General features: G+C 43.5%; 3 protein-coding genes across 3 annotated transcripts; all 3 read left to right on the forward strand.

The window, feature by feature from the left end:
* Positions 1-736: 736 nt before the first annotated feature.
* On the forward strand, positions 737-5310 carry LOC115743618 (probable methyltransferase PMT23). The gene is made up of 8 exons (XM_030678469.2): positions 737-1312; positions 1889-2038; positions 2207-2477; positions 2565-2675; positions 2843-3014; positions 3611-3850; positions 4703-4897; positions 5085-5310. Exons 1-8 carry the CDS (start codon positions 839-841, stop codon positions 5287-5289), a joined length of 1818 nt encoding a protein of 605 aa, XP_030534329.1. The 5' UTR covers positions 737-838; the 3' UTR covers positions 5290-5310.
* A 1320-nt stretch (positions 5311-6630) lies between these two features.
* On the forward strand, positions 6631-12297 carry LOC115743821 (sister chromatid cohesion 1 protein 1). Its single transcript, XM_048278671.1, has 21 exons — positions 6631-6742; positions 7386-7454; positions 7540-7598; positions 7692-7736; positions 7827-7846; positions 7955-8031; positions 8322-8442; positions 8641-8716; positions 8808-8886; positions 9162-9274; positions 9763-9833; positions 9926-10078; positions 10317-10479; positions 10566-10648; positions 10731-10917; positions 10995-11073; positions 11270-11412; positions 11545-11629; positions 11722-11834; positions 11954-12048; positions 12157-12297. The coding sequence occupies exons 1-20, from the start codon at positions 6690-6692 to the stop codon at positions 12034-12036; spliced, it is 1872 nt and encodes a 623-aa protein (XP_048134628.1). The 5' UTR covers positions 6631-6689; the 3' UTR covers positions 12037-12048; positions 12157-12297.
* LOC125314989 (uncharacterized protein At5g39865-like) lies at positions 6642-13794 on the forward strand. Its single transcript, XM_048278683.1, has 2 exons — positions 6642-6652; positions 12974-13794. The coding sequence occupies exon 2, from the start codon at positions 12996-12998 to the stop codon at positions 13770-13772; it is 777 nt and encodes a 258-aa protein (XP_048134640.1). The 5' UTR covers positions 6642-6652; positions 12974-12995; the 3' UTR covers positions 13773-13794.
* Positions 13795-14615: the final 821 nt, after the last annotated feature.

A 14615-nucleotide genomic window follows, 5' to 3' on the forward strand; every position in this document is an offset into this window, starting at 1 on the left:
AAAGTCATAAATTTATGGTATTTTTATTAATTTTTTTAAACTTTTAATTTTGTCAATTGAATTCTAAATATTTTCGTGTTTTTCCAATTGAGTCCATTTGATCTATTTTGATCAGAAATCGTTGACGTGGGCGGGGACATTGATTGTCCTATGTCACATGGCCGGCGTTAATATGGATAATTTTAATAATATTCTACTCAAAATTTTTCTTTTCTTTTCTTTTTTATTTTTCTTGAAATGGCCGGTAAGGGTCATCGAGCGCTCGCCAATATTGGGTTGGGGTCATCGAGCCCTTATCGGTCTTGAGAAGGCCAAAATGGTCTGAGCTAGGCCGGCCTCGCCGATCGTGGGTCACGTAGCTTGGTGCCGATCCGGGCGAGGGCCGCGACCTACCTCAATGGAAGGCGAGCTTCCAAAAAAAAAAAAAAGGAAAGGGAAAAATATCCAAAAATTGTTGAAATATTAATAAAATTTATTTACGTCAACGTCGGTTGTCCACATCTATTACATTTGATTTTTACATAACTATAACTTATTTCGAGTGCAAATAGGGTGCGGAAGGATGTCAAACTTTTATTTTGAGCAAAATATTTCTTCTTTTAATCTAGCAAAACAGAAAACGAACTTTTTCCATTGAAATACGGGTTTTACGTGCCTAAACTAAGGAGTTCGATTATTTTCTCTATGGTTATATTGTTACTAGTGGATATATAACGATATTTCGAATTTCCCCCTGTCAATTACCGCGTCCAACATCCTCTACCTTCCTTTCAAGATATCTCTCTCTCTCTCTCTAGATACAATCTCCGATCACATCCTGCCTCGAACAAGATCGACAATGGCACTATCAGCAGTGCAAAACCTCTTCAAAGAAAGAAAATACCCCTTCATCCTCGCATCCACGATCTTGCTCTTGCTCTTCGTCACCCTCCTCGTCCTCACCGCTGGCTCTCAATCCTCACTCTCCTTCTACTCCCAATCCGATCTCCAACGGATCTCTTCGCCGACGCCTCCTCCTCCGCCGTCGAACCCGTCCGTTCCGGCCCCGGTCGGAGAACCGCCGCGAAAAGCGCCGCCCACTTCGTTGGATGGCGCGCCTCTGGATTTGAGCTTGAAGTGGGCGGTGTGTAAGGGACCGACGGCGGTGGATTTCATACCGTGCTTGGACAATTTCAAGGCGATCAAGGGGTTGAAGTCGAGGCGGCACATGGAACACCGAGAGCGGCATTGCCCGAGCCCTAGCCCGCGTTGTCTGGTGCCACTTCCGAAAGGGTATAAGGTGCCTGTTCCGTGGCCTAAGAGCAGGGACATGGTGAGATTGATATATTGATTTTGGTAAGATTTGTGATTTGAGTTTGAACGCGTATCTTTATGGTTGATTGTTGATTCAAGAAATAAGTTTTTCTTGGGAGTGTCTTAGTAATGCCTTTTTGGCGTTCAGTTTGGTAAAAGATCGTTTGAATGTTGACTTCTTGAATCTAGATGCAGTCACGGCCAAATGACCTGAGATTGGCGTGATCTATCACATCATCAGCTATTATAATATGATGTTTGTGTTACTCCCTCATTACTTGATTGACGGAATATTCAATGAGTTTGGTGTGATGTAAATCCGATGCTCCCATCCGGTGATCACTTTATGTTTGAAGAATTTCTTTTTTGAATCCCTCTAGTTTGAGTTCTCATAAATGTTGCCTCTTATCGGTGAGTATTACTCATACTGACTTGTAGAAGTAATTGCAGTCGTATTGGCATTGGGATTTCTGCCTTTTCTCAAATCAAGTCCTCTGCTGATTCCACGAAAATGTTGGACCCAGATGAGATCTCTTCATGTTACGTGGTTTACCAATAAACTAATACTGGCCGTTTTCATCTTTGTGTCCTGCAGATCTGGTACAACAATGTTCCTCACCCAAAGCTTGTTGAATACAAGAAGGACCAAAACTGGGTGCAGAAATCTGGTGATTATTTTCATTTTCCAGGAGGAGGAACTCAATTTAAGGATGGAGTTGCTAATTATATTGAGTTTGTAGAAAAGGTACCGGATATATTACCGTGCTTGGTCGTCTTTTGAGTTGCAAAAGGGTCAATACTTTCACATTGATTTTGTTGGCAAGTCTGGCATCTGGCACTGGCACTGGCACTGGCATTGGCACTGGCTGCAAATAGTTCATTACATAATCTCTGATTTGCTTGTTTTACTCAGACTTTACCGACCATAGAATGGGGAAAACACGTCAGGGTTATTTTAGATGTTGGCTGTGGAGTTGCCAGCTTTGGTGGTTATTTGCTGGACAAAGATGTAATTACCATGTCATTGGCCCCAAAGGATGAGCATGAAGCTCAGATACAATTTGCTCTAGAACGAGGAATTCCTGCCACTCTTTCCGTTATAGGAACACAGATGCTGACTTTTCCGGATAACGTGTATGACTTGATTCATTGTGCAAGATGCAGGGTTCACTGGGATGGAGATGGTACTTCCTGTCGATCAGTCACATGCCATTATAGAAGTTTTGTGTAGTCTTGAGTTCATCTTTATTTGGTTTTTGTGGAAAATGTAGGTGGGAAGCCACTATTGGAGCTCAACAGGATTCTCAGGCCTGGGGGTTTCTTTCTATGGTCAGCTACCCCAGTTTATCGCAATGACGAGAAGGATCAAACTGTCTGGAATGGTGTGTAAGCTGACATAATTTTCTTCCTTCCTCGTGTCTTTTTACATCTTCGCTGAGTCTGCAAGTTTAACATCATTACGTCTGCAGTGAATCCTGAATAAAATGGTTGGAGATGTCAACAACTGGTGTTGATTTAATTGGGCCTTGATGATCCACTTGTTCTGCAGCTATGGTTGATTTGACGAAGTCCATGTGCTGGAAGGTGGTGGCTAAAGCTATTGACTCATCTGGGATTGGCCTGGTGATATATCAAAAACCTGTTTCATCTTCCTGCTATCAGGAACGTGAACAAAGTAGTCCCCCTTTATGTGAACAGCAAGATCAGCGGCAACATTCTTGGTACTACTGTCATATAGCATTGGTTATTCAAACAATAGCTTCTGTTGTAGACATGCTGTTGTGTCATGTCCATCAGGCTGGGATGTAGAATCACCTAATTGCACCCAAGAATCCATACATGCCTGCATGACCATGCATGGGCACATGCGCACATACAGAGAGAAGGAAGGCCAAAAAGATGTGTAGATATGGGAAAGTATTCAGTTTAAGGCAGAGTAATTGAAAGTTGTTGGCTTTACTGAGCATTAGCTAAATGGATTAGCTCTCTGTTAGACAGTGTCAATAGAGGGTGGTTATGAATCAGGTTAAGTTGGTCCTGGTCAAAAGCCTTTGCTCAGTCCGGTTTCCCAATTGCTCCAAATCAGAGGATTAATCTAACAAATGCATTGACCTTTGTGTCATTTTTGCTATCCATCTGATTAATAAATGTGGGACCTCCAAAGGAAGGGAATTTGCTCAGCTTGTGATCTTTCTAATTATGTCCAAGATTGCTCCATCTTCAACCTTACTTCGCTTCTCGTTCCATCATCTTTGACTCACAATTCAATTTTCCATGTTTGTATGTCCTTCTCATATCGTTTGTTATTGTGATCCAGGTATGTTCCTCTTGGCGGCTGCCTTAACAGGCTTCCAGAGAATAGAAGTTGGCCTGCTCCCTGGCCTAAAAGGCTCAGGATTAAACCTTTAAGCTTGTCAAGTGAAGTTGAAACTGAGCAAATGTTCTACGAAGATAGCAAACACTGGTCTGCCCTTGTTTCAGATGTTTATTTGGAAGGCCTTGGCATCAACTGGTCAAGCGTGAGGAATGTGATGGATATGAATGCTGGTTATGGAGGGTAAGTGTAAGATTATATGAACTACCAGCTAATTGGACATCACTTTCTCCTTTACTCATAATGGGAAGGTTTTCTCTCTTAGTTGTGTGGCCACACATCAACATCAACATCAACATCACCTTTATACCAAACTAATTGGGGTCGGCAGTCGATGAACCCAAAAATAAATAAAATAAAAGCAAGACCGATTGAGGGAAAAGAAATAATTATATAAAAATAAAAATAAATATACAAAAGTGAATATATATGTGTGTGTGTGGGGGGGAAGAAAAAAGGGCTAAAAAGGACAGTTTGGAGCATAGGAATTCTGCCACTCTACAATGCTAATAGCTTTCCTCCACTCCGCCCTAAGACAAGCCATACGGCAATCTATTTCCCACTTCATTAAATCTTGTTTTACTACTTTCCCCTAGGTAAGTTTCGGCCGACCTCTTCCTTTCTTCATGTCATGCTCTTGGACAAACTTCTGTTCTTACTGGAGCATCTATGGATCTTCGAAGAATATGCCCAAACCATCTTAATTTATGTTCTCTCATCTTTTCTGCCACCGGTACTACTCCAACTTTTCGTCGAATAACTTCATTTCTTATCTTATCCTTCCTTGTATGACCATACATCCACCTTAACATCCTTATTTCCACTACTCCCACTTTATGCTCATGTTGGCACACATATCTGCTTTATTGTGTTACGTATTGTTTCTCTCTTGTTCACCTAATCAGTGCTTTATCCAAGTGGTTTCAGGTTTATTCAATGTTTTTGGCATATTCCACTATTTAGATACCTTATGGTTATTTGATTTTCTTCCAATATTTGGAATTGCACTGACACTAGGACCTTTTATTCTCGTAGCTTCGCAGCAGCGCTCAACGACATGCCACTCTGGGTTATGAATGTTGTCCCAATTCATGTGCAAGATTCTCTTTCTGTTATATTTGACAGAGGGTTGATTGGAACCTATCATGACTGGTGCGAATCTTTCAATACCTACCCTCGAACATATGATCTGCTTCATTCCAGTTTTCTCTTCAAAGAGCTCCCGGAGAGGTATTATTAATTTACTCATTCATATTTTCAATTGATGAATTTTTTTTCGACCGAACGCTGAAGGACTAGAAATTGGATCCTCTTTTATTGTCTTTGCCGTGATATACTTGGATGTGTCACTCAATCTTTATTCAATTGAATCAAGATTATTGGTTTCTCATGACTTGATCTTCTGCAATGTCATCAGATGTGAGGTTGTAGATATAGCTGCAGAGATGGATCGTGTATTGAGACCGGGTGGATATGTTCTGGTACAAGACAGCATAGAAGTTATAAACAAACTCGGTCCAGTTTTGCGGTCCCTTCACTGGTCGGTGACCGTTCACCAAGAGCAGTTTCTTGTTGGTAAGAAAGGATTTTGGCGACCAGGAGATGGCAGCATCAGTACATGAGTGCGCTCCCCATCTGTACGAGTATGATTTCCAGTTCTGTGGTACAATTCTTTTGGTATACAAGAGTTTGAGTACAAGCAGCAGAAAATCGATTCTTCGAGCCTGAACAAGAAAATCTCGAGTTGCAGACTATCGGTTGTGTTCAACAGACATAAAGCTTGATATTATACAGAAATAGAAACAGCAACATGTTCCATTTTTTCCAAGTGCTTGTAATACCTTAATTCACTTCGAAAACACCAGCTTACACAGATAATTACAGTTCATATATTGCTCTATGTGGACAGTCTGCATTTAAAAAATTGCCACTGAATACTGATGTTGAATTGTGGCATGTCAAGTAAAGCATGGGGTGGCTTATTTTGCTTGGGCAAAACGATGGGATATGGACATTACGTTCCTCAAGAATGTCAAGTGTTTATTTACTGATATTTACTTAAAATGAGGCGGTGTCATGCCGGCCTCCGAATGCCGTGTTCGTTAGAAGAGCGGGGGCTTCATTTATTAGTTTAAACTTGCTAATTAATGGAAAAGCCTGTTTACTAGTTGCAAAACATGGGGAAACCGGTCCGAGTTTGGTGACTGGGGTCAAGCCAGAGCCAATCCTCAGTCACTTCCACTAATGCCCGTCCCCCTTTGGATCAACTGTCCCGATCCGATCTGCTCTAATTGTCGAAAGCTAGAGACGAAAGCACACCGAACAAGCACGGCGACGGCGAGCACATTTACCGTGGCATAACCAATCAACAACGACACTTGGAGTGCCGAAATGAGATGGACCGGTTTGTGTACGGTGCCGAAATGAAAAAGAATCAATCTAGCAACGTATGAAACAAAACCTGCATCCGTCAATTCCTAATGTACGAAGGACACGAGTTAATATACGAGGATTCAAATGAAAATAAAATCTATGCATTTGTTCAAATCAGGAGGATTATAACCAAATCCTACCATTAGTCTTCGTAATGAATTGATCTCTTTTTTTTTTTCTATTTTTTTTTAAACTGTCGCCATGCATGCCTCGCCTCTTTGTCCCCCATCATCGACAACACAGCACGGTTTCATACAACCACCAGTAACATTAGCACTCTCTCTCTCCCTCTGTGCTCACGACATTCCTTGTGCTTTTCCGTAGGCCAATTCTGTTTCTCTCTCGCGGAGGGGTGGACAAATTTGCAGGCTTCCCCCCTCTATTTCTCTCTGACACACGCGCTCACGCGCTCCCATACGCTCACGTAAGAATGTTCTTGTCATCCCTCGCGACTGATTTTCTCGCTGTTGCTCCACTTTCAACTCCATTAACAGCAACACCTCTCTCTCCATTCTTCAGTAACTTACAGCTCAAGCTCTCTCTCTCTCTCTCTGAGTGAAAGTTCGAGGCAGTACAAGCAAAAAGGAGAATGTTCTACTCTCACCAGCTTCTCGCCCGCAAAGCTCCGCTCGGCCAGATATGGTGATCCTCCTCCTTCCTCCTCTCCTCCCTCTTTCGATTCGTTTTGATCTCGCTGTCGTTTCCCATCTCCCGACCGACCTCGCCGTGCGGTCTCCTTTCGTTTCGCCAGCCTTGCGAACGAGCTTCCCTTCCGCCCGGCGCCGTTTCACGCGCCATCGTGCGTGAAAACCGGTGTATATGTCTTCTTCGTTGCCTGTTTAACTCGACGGGATAGAATCCGTGTAGCTAATCACGGCTGTAAGGCCTCTATCTTCTGAGAAACGCGTAATGGTTTTGCTCCTGTCTTCATTTGTCGTGTCTCCGTTGCTATGCTATCCGGAGCGACAGCTTTTTTTTTTTTTCCTTCCTTCCTTCTTCCAGAAGATGATTCTGTTCTTATGACTTCTGCGTTGATATTTAGTTTTCTTATATTTAAAAGAGAGCGACACTTGTACGAAGATTGATATCCGATATTACATTCTTTCTCTGTTTTACGTGAACTTCGAAATACCTGATTCTCCTCTTCATACTGAGAATCGTGAAAAGAGGAATGCCGTCATCATATAGTTGTGGTCTCTATAACTTCGAAGAGTTAAGGCATTCTGATTCTACGATGTTGATGAGTGTTTGGTCTGCTGTGCGTTGCTCTCGCGTGTTGATGAAGGATGGCCGCGACTATGCATGCGAAAATCAACCGAAGGAAGCTTAACAAGCTCGACATCATCCAGATATGGTACGGACATTTCTCGTACTCTCAGCATGTCCATATTGCCTTTTACCGAGTCACTGAAGTGTCCCTTCTTCTTTTTACTCTTCAGCGAGGAGATCTTGAATCCATCGATCCCAATGGCTCTCAGACTATCCGGAATTCTGATGGGTATTTGATTCCGTCCGTTTGTTTTTTGATTTCCTCTTCGTCCCAGTTCGCATGTTCCATCGAATCGAACGCCTGATCCGTAATCTCTCTCAGGTGGAGTGGTGATTGTCTACGAGCGGAAAGTGAAACTCCTCTATGGTAAGCTTCCAGTTCTTCGCTCGCTCAGAATTTCTTCACGACTCCACAGAATGACTTATGCTGTTTCTGGATGTTTCGAATGATTTGCAGAGGACGTCACTCGTTTCCTGGTACGTACAGGGCTCGATCAATACCCACACCCCCCTCATCTTCACAAGCCTTTTTCTATTTCTTATCCTCGTGTTTGTAGACCGACGATGAATGTTTGTGGGTACTAGGTTGAGATAAACGAGGCTTGGAAGGTTAAATCTGCTCCAGATCCAACAATCCTACCCAAGGGAAAAACTCAGGCCAAGTGAGTCAGGCTTTGCTCCGCGTAATTTTTGCTCCAACCAGCTCCCTTCAATCTAGACTTGTTCATTTCGTGTTTCGTAGGTGTTGCCCAAAGAGTGTTTGTAGGATCGGCATTTAGTCCATATATGCATCAATTGTGTCATTTTAGAAAGCTATTTTTCCCACACAGTTTTTCTAGCCCAAAAAAGAAAAAGAAAAAAAAAAGATTAAGCAGAAACGGTGGGAGGAGAGCATGCTGGTCAAATTAATTTGTTGAAGAGAGAAGTTTATGGCGTTTCTACGTGTGAGTAGGAGAGAAGCTGTTACTCTGCCAGATAACCAGGAGACAGAGATCGGTGATATTGAGCAACCCCTTAATTTCTCCGATGCGACGGCCACCGTGGGTTTCCAACACACGGCTTACTTTGCTATGGTAATTTGCGCAATTCCATGTCATTTGATTTTATTTTTGATATGTTAGAGAAACACCCAAGCTAATGACAAATTGTTAAAGTTACCTTGCAAACCTTGGGTAATTTTCACGTGTCAAGTGCACAACTTATATGTGGAATGTTGGATATGATCAATTTCTGACGGCCATGGATCTTCTGCTTAACTTTTCGTTTTGCAGCGACTAGACAATGTTGATGAGAACTGCACGAATGACAATGAAAGGAATGAGGACCATAATCAGAACTTTCATCAAGGTTCATCATCAACCCCATAATTTTTTTATGCAGCTTTTCCTCTTTTATCTGTATCCATTAGATTAACATCATCGGTGCTTTATTTTCACAGCTGATGCAGCAAATATAACCTTATTCGATCATTTTGATCCTTATCAGACTGAAAGGGAACTATTTAATCACTTTGAAAGGTACACTCTAAGCTCAAAGGATGAGAAATCTAATATTCAAGCAATGTCTTTCTTAGGTCTACTTCTAAGTTCTAAGAGAAAGGCTACATTATAATTGAGATGGCATAGCTCATTTTCTAAACATTACACTGTAATTGTGATGGAATATCTCGTTTGCTTAACATACTATCACAAGCATCTAGTTGTGCATTTTCTTAACGTATGCTATGCACAGTAATCTTATGATTTTGACCTTTTGCAATACCGTGTATATATCGTGTTGTATGGTCTGACAGGTTTGATATAGAGGGGGAGGATGAGACTCAGGCCAACTTTGCTTCAGGAGAGGATGCACGCATACCAAGTACTCTCGTAGCCTCACCACCATTGCCTGACGATGCTCAGAGAGGTTTGTAGCACAGTTCCTTCAGTTCTCTGTTTACAAAATGGAGGAAAGTGTACATGAAGCTGGAACTGCTCAGCAATTATTTGATATCTACTACCCAAGAACCGAAATTCAGATCTACGTGAAAGATAGTTTACTTGACAGAGATCCTTTTGGGTGAATCATTTTGCCCATCCAAGTGCCGCGATTGATGAAGTAGTATATCTGAATTATGAAGTATCTAATGACTTCATGATATGATCATATGAGTAGCTCTGTGTTTTTATCCTTAAGCATTTGACAGAGCGATATGAACAGATTCATAGTTCATTTCGTTTTATTTCTGAAGTCACGTCTGACAAAGCACCGAGTATGCATTGCAGATGGCCTTCAGTGTTAGGGACATATATTAATATGCACATGGTTCTACTGGGATTTCTTTTCGTAATTTAAGAATTGATTTTTTAGTGAAAACACCTCACATAATTTAACCATTGCGCTTCCTGGCACAGATGAAGTTCAAAATCAACATCCAGAAAGCCAAATTAATCAGGAAACTGATGGTCTCAAGTTTCCTCATCAGGTCACCAATTAACTTACTGAAGTAACCTCTTCTATAAAAGCAAAGACAATTTAGAGAGTTCACTGACAATGATAAAGCTGGGAATGAAGCAGGATAAGCAGAGACAGGGACAAGCCAAAAGGAAAGCTAAAAGAGCAGAACCTTTTGCCATGGACTACGAACAGATGATCATCCCTGGAAATACATACCAATCATGGCTGCAAAACTCTTCAGGCCTTGTCGCAAAAAGAGGAAGAAAGAGAAAGGTTCGTGCTTTTCCTATTCAGTCCAATGCAGTTCCACATTGCCAATATATCCTACCCAGTCGAACCATTTATGTGAACTGACCTGTCCCTTCCACCGAGTGTTTGGAGGATTAGAGGACCATAAATTTGGAGGGACATCCATGTTAGGAGTTTCAGCTTTCAGCCTACTATTTGTTAGGTTGAAACGTTACAATTAAAACACTTCGCTGCCATAATCCCGAGATACATTTTGTTGTAGCGTATAAGTGTGATGACCTGCATGAAGATCACTCATCTCATGGAGCTACCCCCAACAGTGCTAGCTTGTGGTTTACTGACTGAAAATAGAGGCGTTTATTATCCTCCACCTCTTATGCAGCTGTGGACAAGAAGTATCCAGCCTCCCCATGACTCACCTTCTGGTCAGCCTTTGGCTAGCCTCTTTCTAATAATTTGTCGTGCTTGATAGAATGCAGCCCCAGTTCAAAATGGTAACCATTCTCCACAGGAAGAACATCCCCGCCCTTGCCACCAGAACCATCGTCATCATCCCCCCCAGAGAGAGCATATTATCAAGATTTAGGGGCACGGGTATGCCTTTTATCTTTTTACTGGAGTACCTAATCGCAAAGTGTTTGTCCGGCCTACGTCTGATGAATATTTGATTGTGAAGCCTTTCGAAGATCTACACATGGAGGTCAACCTGCCTTCACAAGATGTCTCCATAGAGAAGCTGCGGAACACTTTTGAAAATCATGAAATGCCCCCGGAAATTTTCATGGAAGGTTTAAAAAACAATCTCAACCACAATATGACAGCGGTAGCAGATCCAGACCCAATGGTAACTCCAGGAAATTCAGGTAATACTTACTTAACGAGATATATCACGTCATACTGCAGAGAACTAGCAAAAATATCTTTGCATATGGTATTACAGGGGATGATGTAAGATCCATTCCAAGCTCAGCTTCTGGACACAACTTCATAGCACCCAATGCAGAAGTCAACTCTGGACGGTTAGTGAGAAAACGTGTCTTTCCCAATAATGCTTTGAATAGTGGACAATGATTTTACAGGCAGGAATCAGATTTTTCTCACATGAGACGATTAAAACTGCAGTGGAACTAGTTGGTTCTATCTTGCATTTTTTAGCTTGTCTCGTTCATTGAACAAATCATTGACCATATGGATTGACATTACTGGACCTAACAGATCCAGCAAGAAGCAGCCCTTTTCTTCATCTAAAAACAGCAATAGTGGCCTCGAACCTGTAGCTGAGGAAAATTCATGGTTAAACGTGGATCCCAACTTCAAGTTATCAAGGCTGCCTGAAGATGGCCAAACACCTGAACAAGGTAGGTGTCCCATTGATATCGAAGATAAAATGCATAGTCATGTCATACTGTCGATATACTTTAGAAAAGCACGGCAAGTGGGGCGAGCTTCGTTATTCCCTAAACGGTCTTTTTATTGGGCGTCTCCTGCAGAATTGCTGGTGGAAACTGGACCAACACAAACCCAACGCCCAATCAGCAGTCCTCCTGTTGACAAGCTTACAGATACCATCCGCACGTATGTCGCAAAATCTTCTTAATCTATCTTCTTAGAATTTACTTTTCCTTGGCATAACTAAAGTCCACCGTGCCCTGTCTTGATGGCTGCAGCCAGATGAAAGAGCATTTTGAGACTCCTGGGGCCCCCAAGGAAGAATCCCTGAACCACCTCGCCACTGGGATGAGCCGAAGAGGAGCCGCCATGCTCTTCTATCAGACTTGCGGTACTTATCCATGCAATGCTCTAATCGGTTTCAGTCAATGAACTGCTCGTGTTTCATCGGCCTACCGCCGATTTCAACTCGCAAAAACCAAGATTAATCAGCTGATTTCGTTCGTGCAGTTCTTGCGACTCGCGATATGCTCAGAGTTGAACAAAGGGTGCCTTATGGAGACGTACTCATTTCTCGCGGAGCAAAAATGTAATTACCACTTAAGGTCCGCATTTCCCTGCATTTCCCAGGTGAAACGCTCTAAATTGTCTTGCTCTTCTTGCCGTAAAGTGATGCTAGAGCTTTACTGAGAGAACTCCTCTCTTTCCTACAGATTAAAACAAGGCAGATCTAAACATGTCCTCCTAAATTTTGCTTCGAGACCACAACCATATTCTGATGACTAGGCATCTCTTAGACTGAGGTACTCTTTCTTGGGGTGATATCTATTTCCCGTCTGGAATTTTAATCCTATTCTTTTCTCGGAGTCCTTGTATAGCTCCGACTTATTACTTGGACACATCATGATTTCAGTTACGTCATTAACTACAAATATGTAAAAAGGCACCAAGATATCGACCATTTCCTTCAATTCGACCTTGCTGCAGTAAGGTAGAAAAGAGTGGAAACCGTCTAAGCAGGCTCGGAACCCCATGAATCTCTGTGCTTCAACCAACATTTTCATCGGTTTCAGTCATAAAGAAATCGAAACGCAAGCATTCTCCGACAGATGCTAGTTCTGCGTTTTGGGCGGGATTGGGAAATCCCCGTGTGCTAACAACTTCAAATAGTAGAACAGCTAGAATTTAATAGGGAATTGTCAGAAGAAGGAAGAAATCACCGTCAATGGGGGGAAGTGGGGTAAGTAAATGAATTGACCAAACATTAACTTCATTGACAGACATAGGATAATCACCAAATGACGAGGAAACACACCCCCCACCCCAACCAACAAATGCTTACTGCCCAAATAATCAGTGCCGAAAAGAGACAACTAGGCATTTATTATCATTGGGAACCAGAGCCCCAACCTCACCTTCTCATTAATGGCTCTCTCACCCTTTCCCATCTTTACCTTTTTCTTCCCCCCTTTTCTACACCCATTTGCCCCTTCTCTCCATCAAATTCAGCCTTAATTCATTCCCCAAAATTCTCTCTCTCTCTCTCTCTGTCATGTGGCCACTCCGGAGGATCAACAGCGCCCCTCCAAGGCCAAGGCCGCCAGGACCAAGGAACTTCTCCTGCTCCTCCTTCAAGGACATCCAGTACCTCTGCACCGAAGAGGCCGAGCCCCAAACTGGATCCGGATCCGACTCCCCGAGGAGCCCCACCATTTTCCACCGGCCCCGGATCTTCAGCTGGGCCCACCGCAAGGCCGCCGTGTCACCGCCACCCACTCGCGGCCACCACCACTCTTCTCCCTCGTCCCTCGAGTCCAAACTCCTCCCCGGCTCCTCCGACAAGGAGAAGCCCGCCGTCGTGGTCTACTTCACCAGCCTCCGCGTGGTCCGCAAGACCTTCGACGACTGCCGCGCCGTCCGGTCGATCCTCCGCGGGCTCCGCGCCCCCGTCGACGAGCGGGACCTGTCGATGGACTCCAGGTTCGTGGCGGAGCTGCAGGGGATCCTGGGCCGCAGGAGGCTGTCCCTCCCCTGCGTCTTCGTCCGCGGGCGGCTCGTGGGCGGGGCCGAGGAGGTCCGGAAGCTGCACGAGAGCGGGGAACTGAGGGCGCTGGTCGCCGGCGTCGCGTCTCCGGCGGCGGGGCCCGGCCCGTGCCGCACGTGCGGAGGGCTGAAGTACGCAGTGTGCGAGCGGTGTAGCGGGAGCCGCAAGATCTACTCGGACAAGCACGGGTTCAAGAGCTGCAAGGCCTGCAACGTCAACGGCCTGATCAGATGCCCCTCTTGCTCCTTTGCCGCACCTGATCTCGACCCAATTTGCTTCGCTTAATAAGCCCATGACATATTCGTCCTTGGAGAGAAGGATTAGCCCAGATCATACATGATGAGTCAAAATTGAGTCACCGTAGATTCTGTCGTTAGAACTAAGAAGAGAGGGAGAAGGTCGTGATTGAATTTTTCAGCTGTATTCTCTGCGAGACTCTCCAATTTGTCCCTTCTAATTTGTACATCCTTCAGGAACTTCTAATGCCAGTGGCTGTGTTTGGGTCAATTTTATGAACGGCGGAAACAGTGGATTCCGGATTCCGGAACCCCATCCCTCGAGTTCAATCGGACCAAGACGATCTCCTGACGCCACTAACAATTTTCGACCCTTTGGTTTGGTTCGACTCCATCACTCGACGAGTCGATGATAGTTGCCAAGCAACAGGCAATCATTTCCATTTGTATTCCTGAAAATGAGGAAACTAGTTTCAGGAAAGGAGGTGATACCAAAATAGACCGGACCGGAACATCTTTCCTTCGCTTAAAAAATAGGGTATTCTTGAATGGACAGTAAACTTCGCATAGCAGTTTCTACTTTAGCACCAGCTGCTTAATTATTTCTCCATGTGAAACTTTTTACCAACGACCTCTGATGGCCTCCCAGGCTCCCATTAATAAGTATATCCTCGTGGCTATTTCCTTTTGTCAAAAAAAAAAAAGGAAAGAAAAGAAAAGAAGTGAATTCTTTTAGTTAGGGGTGAGCTGTGAGCACTATTCAGTTCGATTATTTGGATGAAACACCTATGAACTAAAATAGCACTGATTGAAAAATTACGAAACCGAATTGAACTAGACAAGAGTTTGAAATTAAATAGAATCCGCGTTAACCATGAGCACAAATACTACG

This window comes from Rhodamnia argentea, chromosome 5 (genome assembly GCF_020921035.1).
Source record: "Rhodamnia argentea isolate NSW1041297 chromosome 5, ASM2092103v1, whole genome shotgun sequence".
NCBI classification, from domain to species: Eukaryota; Viridiplantae; Streptophyta; class Magnoliopsida; order Myrtales; family Myrtaceae; genus Rhodamnia; species Rhodamnia argentea.